The 20949-nt window shown below is 42.1% G+C and overlaps 2 protein-coding genes across 3 annotated transcripts in view; one reads left to right on the top strand and one right to left on the bottom strand.

Annotated features, from left to right (window-relative positions):
* Positions 1 to 20949, bottom strand: part of LOC106081128 (protein sprint) — an 840648-nt gene that overhangs the window by 554314 nt on the left and 265385 nt on the right. For both annotated transcript variants that reach the window (XM_013242875.2, XM_013242876.2), the window contains one exon: positions 3417 to 4693. In XM_013242875.2, the coding sequence (XP_013098329.2) occupies positions 3417 to 4693 (1277 nt within the window). The remainder of the gene's footprint in view (positions 1 to 3416; positions 4694 to 20949) is intronic.
* LOC106081130 (N-acetylgalactosaminyltransferase 4) lies at positions 8984 to 15767 on the top strand. The gene is made up of 3 exons (XM_013242880.2): positions 8984 to 9641; positions 9703 to 10474; positions 15063 to 15767. Exons 1-3 carry the CDS (start codon positions 9100 to 9102, stop codon positions 15720 to 15722), a joined length of 1974 nt encoding a protein of 657 aa, XP_013098334.2. The 5' UTR covers positions 8984 to 9099; the 3' UTR covers positions 15723 to 15767.

The following is a 20949-nucleotide window of genomic DNA, read 5'->3' as shown; positions in this document are numbered from 1 at the left end:
TAGGAGGTAAACATTCTATACCATCATCATTGATTGGTTCTGCGGTATCCTTTTCGCCGCCAACATCGGACACAAGCAGTTGGGAAAAATGTTCTTTCCATATCCTCAGCATGTTATTTGTGTCAGTTACCAGATCTCCTTCTTTGTCTCTGCAGTAGGATGCGCCTGCACCAAAGCCATCGGTTTGATGTTTAATTCTTTGGCAGAATTTCCGGACTTCATTCTGACTCCTGTACATCTCAATTTGCTGACACTCACGTCTTTCCACTTCGTTTTTCTTTCTGCAGAATAGACGATTCTCCTCTCTCCTTTTCTCCCAATACTTCCCCTTCATCTGGCGCGTTGCTACTGATAGCAGGGCTGCTCTATATGCCGCATTTTTGGCTTCAGTAGCATCTTGACACTCTAGATTGTAAATACCATGGATTTCTTGGGGAGGCTTTCGGTACCCAAGTACGGATTTCGCGGCATTTTCCCCGGAGTGGACAATAGTTTGCCACTGCGACATTATATCATCGGAACAAGGAGTGCTTCCATCAAGCAGTTAGGTCAGTGGAGTTGAGTATGCCGCTGCCATCTGTTGTGTTTGCAGCTTTTCAATGTCCAGCTTCCTCGCAGAGTCTGATCGTACTTTCCTCGCCATGTTCAAACGGGTGCGAACCTTTGCTGCAACAATGCAATGATCCGAATCTTTATTCGCTCCACGGATCGATCGACACGCTGGAGGAATGTCTTCCATCCATCACAACGTAATCAAATTGGTTCCTCTTGTTCTGACTGGGTGACAGCCAAGTGGTTTTGTGAATATTCTTATGTTGACATCTGGTGCCGCGGCAAATCTATCAGCCTCAACCCATTACTAGACGCTATCTCGTGGGGGCTAAACTTTCCGACTGTTGGGCCAAAGATGTCCTCCTTCCCTATCTTCGCATTAAAATCTCCCAGAACGATTTTAATATCATGGGCGGGGCAACGGTCATATTCCCTCTCTAGGCGCTCATAGAAAATATTCTAGGTCTGATCGCCCTTTTCTTCCGTCGGGGCATGGCATGCGAATGTTCACATCCGTTAAATCAGAAAGGTTCTCAAACAAACGAGTACTTAAAGTGAAACTCCTTCTGATTGCTGGTGCGGGACACACACACAGAAGATGTTCTATAGTCTCTTCTTCTTGGATGTCCTCACAGATACTGCAAAAGACGTTGCTGGCAACCTTCAGTCTGTCAGCATGTTTTCCGATTAGACAGTAGCTTGTCATGACGGACACAATGACAGAGACGTCTCTGGTAGCCAATGACAGAAAAACGGTAGACCTCTTCAAGTTAGAATTAGGCCGCATAGTTTTGGAATGCTCACAGCCCCCTCTTTGTGACCATCTATCATTCGTTGTCCTTAGGGTCAAGTCCTTAAAATTTTGCTTACATGTCGCTAGAGTAATACCACTAATAATTCGTTATCCTTCGGACCTGGTCCTGAAAACTTAGCTTACATATCGCTAGAGGCATGCGCACAGATTACAGTACCTCTGGAATGTGTAGAGTAGTTCCTAATCCCGCAAACTCGTCCGCTTTATAATTCCCTGGAATATCTCTGTTGCCCGGCACCCAGAACATATGAATTTTGAACAGTTCAGCCATCTTGTTGAGAGATCTGCGACAGTCGAGGGCGGTTTTTGTGTTCAGAAATATGTTCTCCAGGGATTTAATGGCTGTCTAAGAAGATATTTATGCCAGTTGGCGTTATGACTTTATATCTAAGCCATTCCACCACTTCCTTAATTGCAGGGATCTCCGCTTGATAAACACTGCAGTGGTCGGGTAGCCTTTTCGATATGAGTTCCAAATCTTTAGAGTACACCCCAAAGCCCGACCAGGTGGGTATTTTGGAACCATCCGTATAGAAGTCAATGTAACTTCTGTTACTAGGCATATCGTAGTTCCAATCGGTTCTATCAGTAATAGTGGAACAGTACTTTTTATCACAAAGTGACTCAGGTAGAGTTTAATCCACACTGCCTGGAAGGAGGCCACCGTAGCGCAGAGGTTATCATGTCCGCCTATGACGCTGAACGCCTGGGATCGAATCCTGGCGAGACCATTAGAAAAAATTTTCAGCGGTGGTGTTCCCCTCCTAATGCTGGCAACATTTGTGAGGTACTATGCCATGTAGAACTTCTCTCCAAAGAGATGTCGCACTGCGGCACGCCGTTCGTACTCGGCTATAAAAAGGAGGCCTCTTATCATTGAGTTTAAACTTCAATCGGACTGCACTCATTGATAAGTGAGAAGTTTGCCCCTGTTCCTTAGTGGAATGTTCATGGGCAAAATTTGCAATTTGCATCGGACTTTGTATCAAGGATAACACAGTGTCCGTAGTCGACATGTGACCAAAGGGAAAGCTCCCTTAACCCCACGGCAGTGGTGGCAGCAATTTGTCTAGCCGCAATGTCCAGAGGGATAAGATGTAGCATTAAGTTTAGTGCAGCAGATGGATGACCGTATGGCTAAGAAATCAATGCCTTCAAGAGTAAAACAAAGAGCTAGGGTGAAATCTGGTTGCGTATTGAACAGTAGATGGACTTTTAAAGCGTCGTCCACCAGACCACAACACCATACAGCATTATAGGTCTGACAACTGCAGCACCGTATGGCTAAGAAATCCATGCCTTCAAGAGTAAAACAAAGAGCTAGGGTGAAATCTGGTTGAGTATTGAACCGTAGATGGACTTTTAAAGCGTCGTCCACCAGACCACAACACCATACAGCATTACAAGTCTGACAACTGCAGCACCTTATGGCTAAGAAATCAATGCCTTCAAGAGTAAAACAAAGAGATAGGGTGAAATCTCGGACACTGTTTAACAGGTATTCGTCTTATATTTGATCCTGTATGGGCTGAATAAGGATAGTATCATATGTGGTTGGCTCATATGAGTTGAGGGTAGACTTATCATCTGCCAGATTGCAAAACCCCCCAAAAAAATCATTTACCAATAACTCCTCAAAGAGCTTCAGAATGTCCAACACAACATAGACTCATGTCCTGTTTGAATGAAACATCATTGCAGCACTCAACTAACCGCAATTTTCAAGAAAATCATTGAATGTATTATGGATGCCATTATTGACAACGGCTGCTTTGGAATGAGTTTCTCATTAAATGTGATAAACAAGAGGCATGAAATTAACCCAATTGTGACATAAATACGTTTGCATTCAAAGAATTCCCGAGTCTATGGTTCCACTTAATCACCGAGATTGAAAATCTAAGCGACCGACCATTGCATTAATAATAACTTCTAATTGTGATGGTCCATGGCAGGAGGCATTTATGACGAGACACATGGAATGCATACCCCACAATGCCAGAATGATGTATTGAATGGAGGTCGGTGATAACAACGAAACGATACTCACCTGAAAAAACTTGTTGATGTTGCGGTTGTTGTCGATGATGTTGATTGCAGCTGCCAACTGGTGCAGGCCGTTGCCGTGGACGATGATGCTGAAGAATTTATGTTGCAAATATGAGTTGAGTCTCCATTACCGCTGGCGGAGCGACCTACTGCGCCCCTCTGCTGAGTGGTTGATATGGAAGATTTTATTCGAAAATCCAATGATGTGGAAGTGGTCGATAATGGATTTGTGGTGGTTGTTCTAGTTGAAGTGTTGCTTGTAGTTGTTGTTGTTGTTGTTTTGGAATTGTTGTTGGTTGCCAGGCCGTGGCTGCTGCAATTACTCGAATTGCCGGTGGTCCCCGAACCAGGGACCGCACTCACCTCCGTAGAAGATACCGCCGCCATTGTGGCCGTCATCCTCGTTGTTGCCATCATCTTGTGTCTATTGACCACATTTTGTGTCTGGGCATCCGTTACCTGTGATGCTATGGCCTTTGTGGCCTGTTGTTGTTGCAACAGTTTGATGTGCAACGTTTGGGGCTGTTGCAACTGTTTGTGCTGATAGGTGTAAAGCGGCAGCTTGGATACACGAGTAACATCTGTTGAGAATCCCTGGAATGGTGTTGTTGTTGAGGAGTTGTTGCTGTCGTTGCTGTTGGCACAGTTTCCGGTATTGGCTGGGCCAGCAAACGAAATAATTTCTTCAGTATTTTGGCTACTGTTGTGGCTTTTGTTGTTGTTGTTGTTATTGTTGCTATCACTGTTGGCATCCCTGTCATGCTGGGGGCCATGTAGCCAACTGCTGGCACTGCTGCTGCCTTTGTCTGCATTTTGATTGAATCGTTGCTGATGCTGCAGATTGCGATTTGCACTTAGAGGAGATTGTCGTTGCTGCTCCACTGTCCCCCTTGATGGTGATGAACTTTGACTGTCTTTCGATTGTTGCTGTTGCTGTTGCTGTTGCTGTCGATGTTGATTTGTTCGATAGTTGCAGGCTTGGCTATTGTCACTACTCTCCTCTCTGTGGGATTTCTGTTCCGTATGCTGTGGGTAATTGCTTCGCAATGCATTATGCCGATAGAGTTGTTGTGAGGAGTGATTTGTTACTGTCACCGGCGATGATGTTGATTCGTGTGGGGAGGTTGGGCTCGTGCCAAGATTCAGTGTGAATGGCGTGTATGTTGAGCTGGCAGAGCGTGGTTGTAAATGATGTGAATTTGAGCTTAGGCGTGAACTTGGCGATGACCTCAGGTCATTCAGCATTATATCCAAATCGGTGGCCAAAGAGCTTAAGAGCTGCAACGAAAAGGAGAGGCATACATGTGCAATTAAATATTTTAATTTAAATTACAATGAAATTCCCTCTTCTACTACATCTGAGGGCGAGACTTAGTTAAAAGAAATAATAAATTCTTAAATTAGCATATGTTTGGTATTAATGAAGTACACGTTTCACTTGTTCCAATAAAAAACTAAAAATTGTAATAAAATCGAGAGCTTTGACAGTTACAGCTTTGCATTTGCATTCATCCAATGTATCTCAAACAATTAGTGTATGGCGCTTGCGTTGTTGGAATTTTAATATCCATCTGTCTGGTTTTTCAAGCATTTTGTTGTTCTGTCACATGCGGCAGCAATGAATCAAAATTTCTATTCATTGTCATAAAGTGAGAGGTATTGCAACACTGTTGCAATAACCATTAACAGGGACTTGGGAACTGACTTCAAAGCTGTGGTAGCTGGGGGAGGATGTAGTGTTTAATGACGTTAGTCTGAAATCTCTGGATGTCATAGCGGGTGGGTAAAATCTTAGCCCGAAGTCGATTCCACAATCGAACGGTTCGGGCGAAATAATAATTCTCTCTATAATGCATTGTGCGGTCCGTTGGCCAATCACGGTCCAGAAGCTCCAGGAATGATTTTGAAGCTCCAGCCCACACATGTGAGTTGTACTCCATTTTCGGCCTTATGAAAGTGGTGTAGATGTTAAGAAGATCAGGCGGAGTGAAGTAATCCTTACACCGTTTAAGGAAGCCCAAACACTTGAATGGTTCTTTCGACACTTCGTATACATGTTTAGGCCAACGGACATCACTTTGTATTTTCATGCCCCGAACATCAACAGTTTCTGATTGCTCAACATCTACACCGTTGATAGACAAAGAAGATCGTAATGGGTCAGCGGATCGTTTGTGTGACAAAAAACAACACTGAGTCCATTAAAATTAAAATCTACTCGATTCATTCGGCCCCACGCAGAAATGGCCAGTAAATCCTGGTAGGGTATATCGTCCATAACATGTATGATTGGGGGTGGTTTTAGGGATTTTATTTCATACTCTACTCCCAAAAACTTTTCATAAGGGTGGTGTTTTCGGGGGTTTTTGGGATGTCTGATTTGTCTGTCTCTATTCACAAATACCTTTTATTGGAGTCCTATTTCTTCCTATGGGTGACCACTATAAGAATGCTGACTGTGGAAGGACTTGAGCCCGTCCGCTATGCAGACCTTGCTTTAATACATCTAGGGACTTAGGATCCGAATCAGCTATACAGAAAGGCCGAAAAGGTATTGGTGATGTAATACGACTGGGCTACACCTCGGGGTCTCAATGTTAACCCAAAAAAAATTGATATTGCTTGTTCAAGAGGAGGACAAAGGTTGACCAATTTGACACATCAGGTTTCCTCAACAAAACGATTTCCATATCTGACAAGGTCAAATACTAAAGAGAGATCTTAGACAGGAAACTGTATTGAAAGTATCACATTCAGGAGCATATACAGAAAAAAAAGTTCAATTAAAAATTTCATTGAAAATAAAATCGTTTTCAATCAAAATATTAATTGATTTAATTACTTTCTTTCAATTGAAAACGATTTCTTTTCAACTACAGCCGTGATTAAAATTTTTGCAATTTTCAATTAGAAAATTAATAAAATCAATTAATTTTTAATTGAATCTTAATCTGAATTTTCAATCACAATCGCGATTGAAAATTGTTTTTACCATAGGATCTAGTCATTCCGTTTGTAACACCTCCAAAAATTCGTCTAAGACCCCATAAAGTATATGTATTCTTTATCGTCTAGACGGTCTGAGTCGATCTAGCCGTGTGCTCCCGTCCGTCTGTCAAAATCACGATAGCGCTCAAACTCGTAGAGCTAGCCACTTGAAATTCTGTACAGATACATAATATTGATGTAGGTCGTTGGGGATTGCAAATAGGCTATATCGGTTCAGATTTAGATATAGCTCCCATATAAACCGATCTCCCGATTTGACTTCTTGAGCCCCTGGAAGTCGAAATTTTTGTCCGATTTGGCTGAAATTTTGTACGTAGTGTTCTGATATGACTTTCAATAGCTGTGTAAAGTACGGTTTAAATCGGTCTATGACCTGATATAGCCCCCATATAAACCGATCTCCCGATTTTACTTCTTGAGCACCTAGACGCCACATTTTTTGTCCGATTTGGCTAAAATTTTGCATATGGCTTTCTGTTATAACTTTCAATAATTGTACGAAGTATGGTCCAAATCGAGCCCCTGGACGCCGTTGACACGTGTTGTTCCTTTATGACTTTCAACTACTGTGCTAACGGTTTGAATCGGCCAATATCCTGATATAGCTCCCACATAAACCGATCTCCCGATTTGACTTCTTGAGCGCCTACAAGCCGCAATTTTTGTCCGATTTGGCTGAAATTTTGCACATAGTGTTTTGTTATGACTTCCAACAACAAAGTATGGTCCAAATCAGTCTATAACCTGATATAGCTCCCATGTAAACCGGCCTCTCGATCATCCTTGGTATGTAGAATAAAATTATGCCCTACAATTTAATTTATTTTGTATAAATTTTTAGCAGAATCCATGGTGGTGGGTTCCGAAAATTCGACCCGGCCGAATTTAGCACGCTTTTATTTTGTATGCCCTCCACCATAGGATGGGGGTGTACTAATTTCGTCATTCTGTTTGTAACTACTCGAAATATTCGTCTGAGACCCCACAAGTATATATATTCTTGATCGTCGCGACATTTTATGTCGATCATGTCCGTCTGTCCGTCCGTCCGTCTGTCTGTCGAAAGCACGCTAACTTTCGAAGGAGTAAAGCTAGGCACTTGAAATTTGGCACAAATACTTCCAATTAGTGTAGGTCGGTTGGGATTGTAAATGGGCCATATCGGTTCATATTTTGATATAGCTGCCATGTAAACCGATTTTGGGTCTTGACTTCTTGAGCTTCTAGAAGGTGCACTTCTTATCCGATTGGAATGAAATTTTGCACTACGTGTTTTGTTATGATATACAACAACTGTGCCAAGTATGGTTCAAATCGGTCCATAACCAGATATCGCTGTCATATAATCCGATCTTGGGTCTTGACTTCTTGAGCCTCTAGAGGGCGCAATTCTTATCTGATTTGAATGAAATTTTGCACGAAGTATTTTGTTATGACTTTCAACAATTGTGCCAAGTATGGTTCAAATCGGTCAATAACCTGACATAGCTGCCATATAAACCGATCTTGGGTATTGACTTCTTGAGCCTCTAGAAGGCGCAATTCTTATCCGATTTGAATGAAATTTTTCACGGTGTATTTTATTATGACTTTCAAGAATTGTGCCAAGTATGATTCAAATCGGTTCATAACCTGATATGGCTGCCATATAAACCGACCAGGGATCTTGACTTCTTGAGCCACTAGAGGGCACAATTCTTATCCGATTTGAATGAAATTTTGCACGACGTGTTTCGCTATGATACATAACAACTGTGTCAAGTATGGTTCAAATCGGTCAATAATCTGATATAGCTGCCATAACAACCGATCTTGAATCTTAACTTCTTGAGCCACTAGAGGTCAGAATTATTATCCGATTTGCCTGAAATTTTGTACGATGGATCCTCTCATGACCATCAACATACATGTTTATTATGGTCTGAATCGGTCTATGGCCTGATACAGCTCCCATATAAACCGATCCCTCTATTTTTCTTCTTAAGCCCCCAAAGGGCGCAATTCTTATTCGAATTGGCTGACATTTTACACAGGTCTCCAACATATCTTTTAGTTGTGGTCCGAACCGGACCATATCTTGATATCGTTCTCATAGCAGAGCAAATCTTTTCTTTTGTCCTTTTTTGCCTAAGAAGAGATGCCGGGAAAAGAACTCGACAAATCCGATCCATGGTGGAGGGTATATAAGATACGGCCCGGCCGAACTTGGTACGCTCTTACTGTTTTTTTTTTTTTTTTTTCAAAAGCTTTCCTATAGCTCTTGAAAAATCATCCATTACAACACGTTTCTATGAACAAAAATAAATTTAGATACCCAAAAACATTAAGAACTCCTGAAAATGTTTCAACTTCACAACTCAAATGAATATGCATAGGAATATCGATAACATTGATTGGCAAGCCTCTTAAAATGTGTGGCATAGAGACTTGTCTAACAATACGTCATTGTTGTGCAGATAGTGCCATCACCTTCGCTGTAGTTATCTGTGAATTTTGAAAACCTGTGTAAGTTGTGTCTTTTCACAACAAAATGCTTTTAATGAAATTACAGACATACAAGAAGATACCAAGATCTCTGGGCTAAAATTTCAACCTCACATCTTGATGTTATGGCCTCAGTATTTTAGTATATTCTTGGGCCTCGAAACGACAAAGTGTGGCAATTGACATTAGAAATGAAAAAACGTACGCTAAAACAACGTAGATCTAAGAAACCCATATTCTATGCTTTGGGAGCAGCATTCTTAGCTATTCTGGTGACCTTGATTATGGATACCGGAAAGGCAAACATTGGAAAAATTATAACAGTGCAAAATGATGAGGTGGATCCCATAACTGAACCCTTTGTGAATGCCTTTCGAGCTAGTACACCAAGACCGCCTAGACCACCGGAACCACATCCCCGTCGATTTCCCAAACAAAATTTGACCAATTATCTAACAGGCTTGGCGGAGGAGCAGAAAAGAAAAATCTCGCTTAATATGAGTTATTTTAAATTACCAGAGGCCATGAGGCCACGTAAGTCTTGGGAGGACCATAAACTCCTTGAAGCTGATAAGGCACACAGAGGTGTGGGTGAACAGGGTGAGGCAGCTGAGCTTAACAATGATACTCTCAAAAAGGTAGCTGAAAAAATTGCTCTAGAAAATGGGTTCAATGCTTTGTTATCGGATATGATATCGGTGAATCGCTCGATAGTAGATGCAAGGCCGGAAGGGTAAGTTAAAAGTCTGAATTTTAAATAAAATTTTGATTCATTTCTCTTCGTATCATTCTAGATGTCTGTCGAAAACCTATTTAAAGGAATTGCCCTCTGTCAGCATTGTCATACCCTTCTACAACGAATACTTTAGTGTTCTAGCCCGAACTCTATACAGCATAAAGAATCGCACTCCACCTTCCTTGCTAAAGGAGATCATAATTGTGGATGATTTTAGTACACGCGAGTATCTTAAAGAGCAACTGGATGATTATGTCAGCGAAAACTTTGGAAATTTGGTAAAAATCGTTAGACTTCAGCAGAGAACTGGTCTCATTGGTGCACGTTTAGCTGGAGCCCGTGAAGCCGTGGGCGAGGTTTTGGTTTTCTTCGATTCACACATTGAGTGTGGCTACAATTGGTTGCCCCCCTTGCTGGAGCCTATTGCTTTAAACTACAAAATATCCACAATTCCCCGTGTGGATAGCATTCAACATGCCACCTTCCGTTACAGTGAGGTAGCTCGAGAAGGTTCACGTGGAGTCTTTGACTGGACCATGTTGTATAAAATGTTACCACAATTGCCAGAATTTTCAAGGGACGACATGCAGCCGTATCCTAATCCCGTTATGATAGGTGGTCTATTTGCCATAGATCGCAAATTCTTTTGGGAATTGGGTGGCTACGATGAGGGTTTGGATATCTGGGGTGCCGAGCAGTATGAGTTGAGCTTTAAAATATGGATGTGTGGTGGTCTCTTGTTTGACATTCCATGTTCGAGAGTGGCTCATGTTTTTCGAGGACCTTGGGAGAATCAGGAGAAGGCCAGGGACTACAATTTTGTGGCAAGGGTGAGTATAAAATGAAATTTCAGCAAGCTTTGAATATAAGGCTTGCAACTAAGAACAAGGAAAACAACAACCAAGTGCCATGTTTGGACGGCCTGAAATTTGGAACCCTCACCAAGACTTCTAAAACAAATTTACACAAATAATCCTTGTTTTGGCCATTCAGCCAAAAATTTAAGCTTCTTAGGGTCGCAGAAGACTAATTGGGAGAACGGTTTATATGGAGCAGGTTATAGACCGATGTGGACCATATCTTCCTTGGATATATGACTAGAGTCCGGATATTTAACCAAAATCGAAATTTTCCCATCCATTATTTGGAAAACGCGGTGAAATTTTCGAATAAAAACAAGTAAAAATGCTTTAAGTTCGGCCGGGCGAACTTTGGATACCCACCACACCGGGTATATATGTAAACCCCCTTTCGTCACAATCCGATGAAAATTGGATAACTTATGCACCCAAATTCGACACGAACATTGAGTGGTCTTATATATATAAGTCACTGTTGAATTTTGTATTTCAAATTTTAACAAAATCGGGTAATAAATAAAGCTTCTTTGAGCTTCAGATCCTTAACCCGGCATATCGGTCTATATGACAGCTACATCTAAATACAGTCCTATTTTTACCATAGTTGGGTCAAATGTTGGTAAGCCTAAAACTATTCACTGTTTAAAATTTCAGCAAAATCGGTTAAAAAATAAAGCTTTAATGGGCATCAGACCCTTTAGCGGGATCGCGTCTATATGGCAGCTATATCTGAATATAGTCTGATCCAAACCATATTTGGGGTGGATGTTGGGAGGCTAAAAGTAACTCACTGTTTCAAATTTCAGCGAAATCGGTTAAAAAATAAAGTTTTTATGGGCTTCAGACCCTTTATCGGAAGATCGGTCTATATGGCAGCTATATCTAAATATAGTCCGATCTTAACCATATTTAGGTCAGATGTCGGGAGGCTTAAAATAACCCATTTTTTTAAATTTCAGCGAAATCGGGTAATAAATAAAGTTGTTATGGTCTTCAGACCCTTTATCGGCAAATCGGTCTATATGGCAGCTATATCCAAATATAGTCCGATCTGAACCATATTTGGGGCGGATGTTGGGAGACTTAAAATTATTCACTGTTTCAAATTTCAGCAAAATCGGTTAAAAAATAAAGCTTTTATGGGCATCAGACCCTTTAGCAGGAGATCGGTCTATATGGCAGCTATATCTAAATATAGTCTGATCCCAACCATATTTGGGGAGGATGTTGGGAGGCCTAAAACTACTCACTGTTTCAAATTTAAACAAAATCGGTTAAAAAATAAAGCTTTTATGGGCATCAGACCCTTTAGCAGGAGATCGGTCTATATGGCAGCTATATCTAAATATAGTCTGATCCAAACCATATTTGGGGCGGATGTCGGGAGGCTTAAAATAACCCATTTTAAATTTCAGCGAAATCGGGTAATAAATAAAGTTGTTATGGTCTTCAGACCCTTTTATCGGGAGATCGGTCTATATGGCAGCTATATCAAAATATGGACCGATATAATCCATATTTAGGTCAAATGTCGGGAGGCTTAAAATAACCCATTGTTTCAAATTTCAGCGAAATCGGGTAATAAATAAAGCTTTCATGAACTTCAGACCATTTATCGGCAGATCGGTCTATATGGCAGCTATATCAAAATGTGGACCGATCCAATCCATATTTAGGTCAAATGTCGGGAGGCTTAAAATAACCCATTGTTTCTAATTTCAAACAAAATCGGTTAAAAAATAAAGCGTTTATGCGCTTCAGACCCTTTATCGGGAGATCGGTCTATACTGTAGCTATATCTATATATAGTCCGATCTGAACCACATTTTGGTCAGTTATCGGGAAGCCTTAAACTACTCATTGTTTTAAATTTCAGCGAAATCGGATGAAAAATAAAGTTTTTATAGGCATTAGACCCTTTATTGGAAAATCGATCTATATGGCAGTTATATCCAAATATGGTCCGTTTTGGCCCGTTCAAGAACTTAACCAGCGTGCATCAAAAAGACGTATTTGTGCCAATTTTCAGGTCAATCTCTCAATTTTTGAAGGCTCTAGAGTGATTACAACAGACGAACGGACAGAGAAACGGACGGACACACGGACATTGTTAAATCGTCTTGCAATTTTACGACGATCCGAAATATATATACTTTGTAGGGTCGGAAATTGATATTTCGATGTGTGGCAAACGGAATGACTAAATTAATACACCCCCTATCCTACGGTGGTGGGTATAATAAATAAACTGGCTGTAAATGATCGGTGCATCTTTCTCTTGGCTATATCCAATAAGATCCGATAAAAACCCGGTCCAGGAGCCCACCACAACCCGCAACTTAATGCAAATTTTATGGGTCCAAGACCTTTAATCGGCAGATCGGTCTATATGGGGGCTATACCAATGTATAGTCCGATATAGCCCATCTTCAAACTTAACCTGCCTATGGACAAACAAAGTATGTGTGCGAAATTTCAGCTCAATATCTCTATATTTGAAGACTGTGACGTGATTTCACCACTATGGAACGTCAAGAATGACTTCAACAGCTTGAGGTGGGCAAGCAAAGCAAGCCCTAGAAACGAGTAACTTAATGCATATAATAATGAACTTCCTGAAAGATCGATACTTATATACCACACGATCCAAAGTCCAGAAAGGATGCAAGTCAACTCAGAATCGCCCAGGGATCTATATTGGGGGCAGACTTTTGGAATGAATGACGAGATTTTGAAAACACCTACCTAGTGGGTTATGCAGACGATATCGCAACAGTGATGAAGGTAAGAAACACAGAAAAGGTCCAAAGCAAACTAGGCCAAACTATGATCCACACAAAGAGCTGGCTGGGGTCACATGGATTACAATTGGCCATACATAAAACAGAGCCTGCTGGTGTTGACAAGATGATATATTCCGCTGGACATAGAGATGCATATAGACGACATTATCATCCCAAGAAAGACTTCTAAAAAATACCTAGGGATGAGACTGGATTCCAAATGAACGTAGTCGAAACAAATAGAGTACGCAACGATGAAAGAGGCAGGACCAATATGAATGGACTTCTACCAAGCAAGAGAAAGATACTAATGAAGACCACTAGAAGTATTTTATTGTATGGCTACGAAATATTGGAGGCGAGCCTAGAAACTCAGACAAGAGCAAGTGCAAAGAACAACAACGCTACGAGTCACATCGAACGGTATCAGGAGAAGCCGTCATTGAAATCGCAGGCATGTACTCCATTGATCTCCTCGCGAAGAAGCGACGCAAGATCATTACAGCCAAACATGAGGGCTTGATTTAAACTGAACTACGAACTATAGAAGAAGATAGAACAGAGGTGGTTGAACGAGACTCATAGTAGGTGGACACATCTGCTAATTCATGGCATATAGAGGTGGAGAGACAGGAGGTACGGGGAAGTGAACTTCTACTCATTCAATATGTTATCCGGCCATAGGTATGCAGGAAGTATCTGCATCGAATGGGTTAGTGGACTTCTTGCAACTGCGTGTACGAGGCGGAAGAAATTGAAGACGACGCCGAGTATACATTCTTTGACTGCAGTCACTGAGCTGAGCGATGCATATAAGCCTTACGTCCTTTCTACTCAAAACCATGAAACGTATCGTGGGTACCATGATAAAGAGTAGGACATCCAGCGAACTGCTCAAACACAAACAACATGCCTATGTCAAGGGAAGGTCGGTGGAGACTGCTCTGCACGAGGTTGTGCATAAAATAAAAGAATCCTTCGATGCCAAGACGTAGACACTGACGGTATGCATTGACATCTATCACTGATCCAATCTTTAGACCAGTAATGGGTGGACCGTCATCAGATCGTCATCGGATCGTCACGTGAAGAGAGAGGAGGGACGTGAACTTCTACCAATTCCATATGTTATCCGGCCACAGGTATTCGGGAAGTATCTGCATCAAATGGGTTAGTGGACTTCTTACGAGGCGGAAGAAGTGGAAGACGACGCCGAGAATACATCCTTTGACTGCAGTTACTGAGCTGCGGTACGCCGGGAACTAGACATGCTGATTGGCTGATTTTTCACCCGACATCATAGCACAGAAGATGCTGTAAAATGAGAAGAATGGGAGGATATCACCAGATAAGCTGAACAAAAATCGTGTAGGAAAAAGACCCAATAGCGTAGGAGACAAAGCGAATGTCTGGACGCAGACACTATGTGGAGGAGATGGTTAAGCAACAATTGAGAGGGGCCACCCACCTCGAAGTAATGCGAAAGTATTTCCGAGATGAATCTCTACCCCGAGGCTCTATAGGGTGGGCTTTTAGCCACTGCCGCCAATACGATGGAGCCCGGCATACGACGATAGACGTAATCTTTAGATGCGTAAAGCATTTTCCCATCCCATCCCGCAAAAAAAGTGATTTCAAGAGACAGACGGACATATATGGCTAGATCTTCTCATATTTTAACGATAATCGAGAATAAAATATACCCCCATCCTTCAGTGGTGGGTAAAAAAAACTACTTTAAGCATTTAAAATATCTTTCTTTTCTTTCCTTACAGAATCACAAGCGTGTGGCTGAAGTATGGATGGATGAGTACAAACATCACTTCTATAAAAGTAATCCCTCTCTATATGAAAGCATCGATGCCGGAGATCTCTCCAAACAGCATGAACTTCGCACAAACTTACAATGCAAATCATTTCAATGGTTCCTTGATGAAATAGCTCCAGATCTATTGCTCACTTATCCTACGAATCCTCCGGAAAGCTATGCCTTTGGCACCATACAAAGCTTGAGCTATCCCAAGTATTGCCTGGATACTCTTAATGGTCACAGCAACAGTTTAGTTGGTTTATTTTTCTGTGCCGAGAATAAAACTTATCCTCAACCAAATCAGTTCTGGCAACTAAGTTCGCATCGCGAAATAAGGCAGCGACATGGTGATCTATGTTTGGATATTCAAAGTGTAAATCGCAATGCCAAGGTCTACATGTGGAATTGTCATCAACAAGGTGGCAATCAGTTCTGGTATTATGATAACGATCTCAAATGGTTGGTTCATGGTCGCGTGGGCATCAATTGCTTAGAGGCTGTGAAGAAAGGTGATAAGATGACGGTAAGAGCCAATGCCTGTGATAACAGCAATCCCCGCATGAAGTGGCAATTTGCCAGTGTTAATCAAGAACTTTTGGATACATTTCATTTTGGCTTAGAATAGTTTAAATTTTCATACTGTGTACAAAAAATTTATGATTTTATAAAAATTTAGTTCGGAGTCTTTTTTGTATTTCTATTTTCTATGGTTTTTGTTTTTATATAAAAATTAACAAAAACTATGATAAAACAAATCGTCAATCAGTTTAAAAGCCATATGTGTTTTGCCTAAAATAAGCACGATTCAACAATCAATGGTGACATTTTCTATCAGTAACAGTAACAATAGTCGACGCACAGTGGGATAAAATCCAAAAAAAACTAGTAAAATATATGTCGTGTGCAGGTAAAGGTAGAGATATCCAATGCAAAATTTTCCCCAGAATATTCCACTAAGAAACAGGGGCAAACTTCTCACATATCAATGGGTGCAGTCCGATTCAAGTTTAAGCTCAATGATAAGGGGCCTCCTTTTTATAGCCGTGTCCGAACGGCGTGACGCTAGGCGACATCTGCTCGCAAATGTTGCCCGATTTAGGGGGGGAAAAACCACTGCTGAAAAATTTTCTTTTGATGGACTCGCCAGGATTCGAACCCAGACGTTCAGTGTCATGGGCGGACATGCTAACCTCTGCGCAACGGTGGCCTCCGTAGAGATGCCTCTTTGAAATTTAAAATGGTTAGAGGTGAGGTGTTAGCGAGATCGTGTGCAGGGCCCTGGCAGGTCCCTAAAATTGGCCACCTCGGTATTTCGAAAATTTGTTGGGGCTGCTTCGTTTGTAGTCCTTTTATTATTTACCAGATAGCGTCCAAACATATCTACAAAAAAGTCCACTTGAGATCTACAATATCTTCAGAGCTTTCAGAGTATTAGATTTTAAGTTTTTTGGCCGAGACCTGGTTCGAATTTTGCAATTTACGAAGGCGTTTTCATTTTTGATCAAAAAAAAATTGCAAAAACCCTGTTTTCCTGATTTCTTGGAAGACAACTGGCGAACAAATGGTTGTTTGCCACTCGAAGTTGCATGTTCTCATTTGCAGGTCATTTGCGAGGAAATGCTTCGTGGGTGAGCAACTTTTGTTGAATTTGCCTCATCTTAAAATACCCGCTGAGTCGACTGCTGTCTACTTTCGGGCTCATACGCGTAAATTCACGATTCGTCAACTGTCACGATGTCAAAGATGAGTTTGGAAACACCGCGATGGTATTTTTGGAGCACTTCGTTCAAAGCAATCGACACGAGCCTTTTTTGGACGAGATGAATGTTTTAAGTTACTGTAAACCACACAAATAGCGCTCGTATGTCAAAACATTCTCAAAAATGTCAAGCTTTGCGTTATAGCTGTCAGTTGGCAGATTGCAACACAAGCGTTGTCCAATCCCGAAATATAAAAGGCAACCCTCGTATCTCTCGATTCGGCTGCAAAGGCTATTTCATAGGCACTATCGTTGTCTGGGTTTGAAATGGAAACACTTTTACTTAAAGCCTGGGGACGAACTGCACATCTCTCTGGTTTATCCGTCTCTTTTAAGTTACTGTAAACCACACAAATAGCGCTCGTATGTCAAAACATTCTCAAAAAGTCAAGCTTTGTAATATAGCTGTCAGTTGGCAGATTGCAACACAAGCGTTGTCCAATCCCGAAACAAAAAAAGGCAACCCTCGTATCTCTCGATTCGGCTGCAAAGGCTATTTCATAGGCACTGTCGTTGTCTGGGTCTGAAACGGAAACACTTTTACTTAAAGGCTGGGCACGAACTGCACATCTCTCTGGTTTATCCGTCTCTTCCTCATTTTGTTGGTCTGTCGATTGGATGTGCGGTTGAAGCATTATTTTTGACTACAGGTGCCAAGGCACCCACAGCTGCAGAATGGGCGGTTAACATGTAACGGCCTGATATCACCACCGCAGCTGTTGGGTCTTTGGGGTTCATTCTGAGCCTACTCCAGGCCGCCTAGTGGATAATACTGTTCTAGCTATACTTTAGTGGTTGTGAAATTTCTAGCGCAAAAGGTGCAGAGCTATTCCTAATGTGCGAAATAAAAACACGTGTTTCCCACTCAACGGTTAATATTTTAAGCCTTTTCTTAATATTTTTTATCTTTGTTCCACTATTTAAAATATGAGACTGGTTACTACACATGTTCCACTTTCTGGTAGCACACATGCCAAAAGAAGATTGAAATATTGATACTTAAATGATTTTTATAACTCATATTACAGCCGTTTGCTTTTTTTGCCTGTTACATCGATTGCCCACTAAGCAGCCAAGTATACCTGAGCCCAGATACAATCTGAAGATACGTGTGTCCTAACGGGCACACTTGTGTTAGATGAATAGCTAGCAGCAACCATAATTTACATTGTTTTGAAAAACTATGAAGAGGTTGTTGCGAAAGTTTGAAGCTATGATATTGGTGATGGGAAGTGTTACTTTACCTGCCACACAGTTCATAAATATTGATGAGTTATGAATTTGATGGCATTTTACAGAAAATTAAATGTTGCACTTTGGATCGACAAGCTGGTGTTTGTAATAGAAAAAATGACAGAAGGAGGAGGAGCCCCGTTAATCTTTAGGTGAGGTTTAAGTGGCAGTCTACCATCAGACTCACTTAGACGTTTTCGTCCATTGTGACACCACAGGAACTCGAATGTCGAGTTTTACGCAGATACCTGTCATCACGGCCCAAACCTGCGAAGCCCAAGGCCCAAGGGTGAATACAATGCGTCTACCAACGCCCCCACATGTGGCAACCCATACATGAGTACCAATTTGATACCACGTATTTGGACGTGTTCACCTCCTTGGTTTGGAGCGGAGCACTACTCCTTCCGATCTATAGATCAAGGTGCCCGGTTGAAAACGCAACTCCACGCAGAGCTTATGCTCTACCCGCGATTTGGGTACAAACCACAGCCACCAAGTTGCTCCCCACTGGGGCTTCACCATTGTCTGCCTGGAACCAAAGTTCCAGGGGCTCCTGACACCCGTGGTACAAGATTAAAGTCTCCGGTCAGACTTCGTAGCCTTAAAAGACTACTACCAGTTGAACCCCAAACAGTTCCGGACTGGTCACCTGGATGAGAAGAATCGCCCTAAGCCGACCTCAAGCCAGCATACAAAAGTATGCATCAAACATACAACGGGACGATATACACAAACAAGACACGGCAGCCCTCACGGGCTACGCCACATATATCAGCATCAACATGGGACTTTACAATCAACGCGGCCACCCTCACGGGTAACCGAACACAACCACAACAGCTAAGGTAACCAACAATGGGCAAACGCCGCTGCATCAACATGGGCAAGGCAGGTGCCAGGCCATGTCATGCGCAGCACCAAATCACACAGCCGCGCCAGTACAGCAACACCTCGTTATGGATAACTAGCGTTTATTCATCCCTCCACTAAATCTAGTCCGCCGCCTAAGAAATACTTCCCTCGAAAAAGTTGCCAGCCTTGCAACAGTCGTCTCGTCCTCAAGGGCCATACTGAAATCCCACACCACCTCGCTAATTCCCATCACGCCTAAATCTCTAATGTCTGCATAATACGGGCATTCTCTCAGTACATACCTTCAGTCCTCAGGTCTCCCACAGTCGCACAAATCAGCTGTGGACAAAATCCTCTGATGCAAAAATGCATTAAAGGAACCATGTCCCGTCAGTATGAAGCCCAGACTTAGGCCGAAGCCAAAGTCCGGGCGGTCTCGTACGAACGTCGCGTCACGAATAAATTCATAAGTCACCCGACCATTGTCACTGTTCGTCCATCTAGTTCTCCACCCATCATCAAGACGCTCCAAACGGAGGAACAGAAAAAAGATGATGCCTTCTAGTTTCTACCGTTGAACCATTCAGATTGCTTTAAAAAGTCCAATAAATTGCTAATGTTCATATCCGCTAAATCAGACAGGTTCTCAAAGAAATGAGAACCTAAAGTGGAACTCCTTCTGACTACTAGTGTGGGTCACACATACAGAAGGTGTTCTATAGTCTCTTCTTCTTCGATGTCCTCACAGCTTCTGCAAAAGTCGTTGCTGGCAACCTTCAGACTGCCAGCATGTTTTCCGATTAGACAGTGACCTATCATGACGGACACAATGACTGAGACGTATGTTCTAGCCAATGACAGCAAAGCGTTAGACCACTTCTAGTCTAGATTAGGCCACATAGTTTTGGAATGCTCACAGCCCCCTCTTGGTGACCATCTATCATTCGTTGTCCTTCGGGACTGGTCCTGAGAACTTAGCTTACATGTCGCTGGAGGCATACCCACAGATTCCAGTATCCCTGGAACGTATAGGGTAGTTCCTAGTCTCGCAAGCTCGTCTGCTTTACAATTCCCTGGGATGTCTCTGTGGCCCGTCACCCAGAACAGGCGAATTTTGAACTGTTCAGCCATCTCGTTGAGAGATCTACGATAGTCGAGGGCGGCTTTTGTGTTCAGAAATACGTTCTCCACGGATTTAATGACTACCTGGCTGTCTGAGAAGAAATGTATGCCAATCGTCGTAATGACATTTAATCTTAGCCATTCCACTACTTCCTTAATTGCAAGGTTCTCAGTTTGATACACACTGGAGTGGTTGAGTAACCTCTTCGACATGACCAGTTCTAGATCTATAGAGTACACCCCAAAGCCCACCTGGTCGTTTAGTTTGGAACCATCCATGTAACTTCTGTTACGAAGGATATCGTAGTTCCAATCGGTTCTATCAGGAATATTGGTTCAGTAATTTTTATCAAAAAGCGGCTCAGGTAGGGTGTAATCCACCTAGCCTGGAACATTGGATATTACATCAAGGATAACATAGTGTCCGAAGCCGCCATGTGACCTAAGAAAAAGCTCCCTTTGCCCCACGGCAATGTCGGCAGCAATTTGCCTCGCCACAATGTCCAGAGGCATAAGATGTACCATTAAATTCAGTGCAGCAGATGGTGTCGTCCTAATGATGCACAAACAAGGCATCCATTGGATCCGGTTAAGTATTAAGCAGTAGGTGGACTTTTGAAGCGCCGTCCACCAGACCACAACACCATATAACATAATAGGTCTGACAAAAGCAGTATATACCCAATGTATGACACGCGGTCTAAATCCCCCAAATTTTGCCAATGGCTCTCTTGCAGGTGTATAGGGCAAGAGTGGCCTCTCTTGCCCTTTCCAAAATGTTGAAGTTCAGTTTTCTGTCCAGCAAAACTCCCAGGTATTTTGCGCTTTCTGTAAATGGAACATTCTCTCCGCCCAAGGAGACAGGTTCCACTGTAGGCAACTT

This window comes from Stomoxys calcitrans, chromosome 4 (assembly GCF_963082655.1).
Source record: "Stomoxys calcitrans chromosome 4, idStoCalc2.1, whole genome shotgun sequence".
NCBI lineage: Eukaryota > Metazoa > Arthropoda > Insecta > Diptera > Muscidae > Stomoxys > Stomoxys calcitrans.
This window is presented reverse-complemented; position numbering and strand designations above follow the sequence as displayed.

Coding starts and splice junctions, on each gene's coding strand:
- LOC106081130 (XM_013242880.2), top strand. CDS start 9,100: ATGAAAAAACGTACGCTAAAACAACGTAGATCTAAGAAACCCATATTC. Junction 9,642..9,702: donor GTAGATGCAAGGCCGGAAGG/GTAAGTTAAAAG, acceptor GTATCATTCTAG/ATGTCTGTCGAAAACCTATT. Junction 10,475..15,062: donor ACTACAATTTTGTGGCAAGG/GTGAGTATAAAA, acceptor CTTTCCTTACAG/AATCACAAGCGTGTGGCTGA.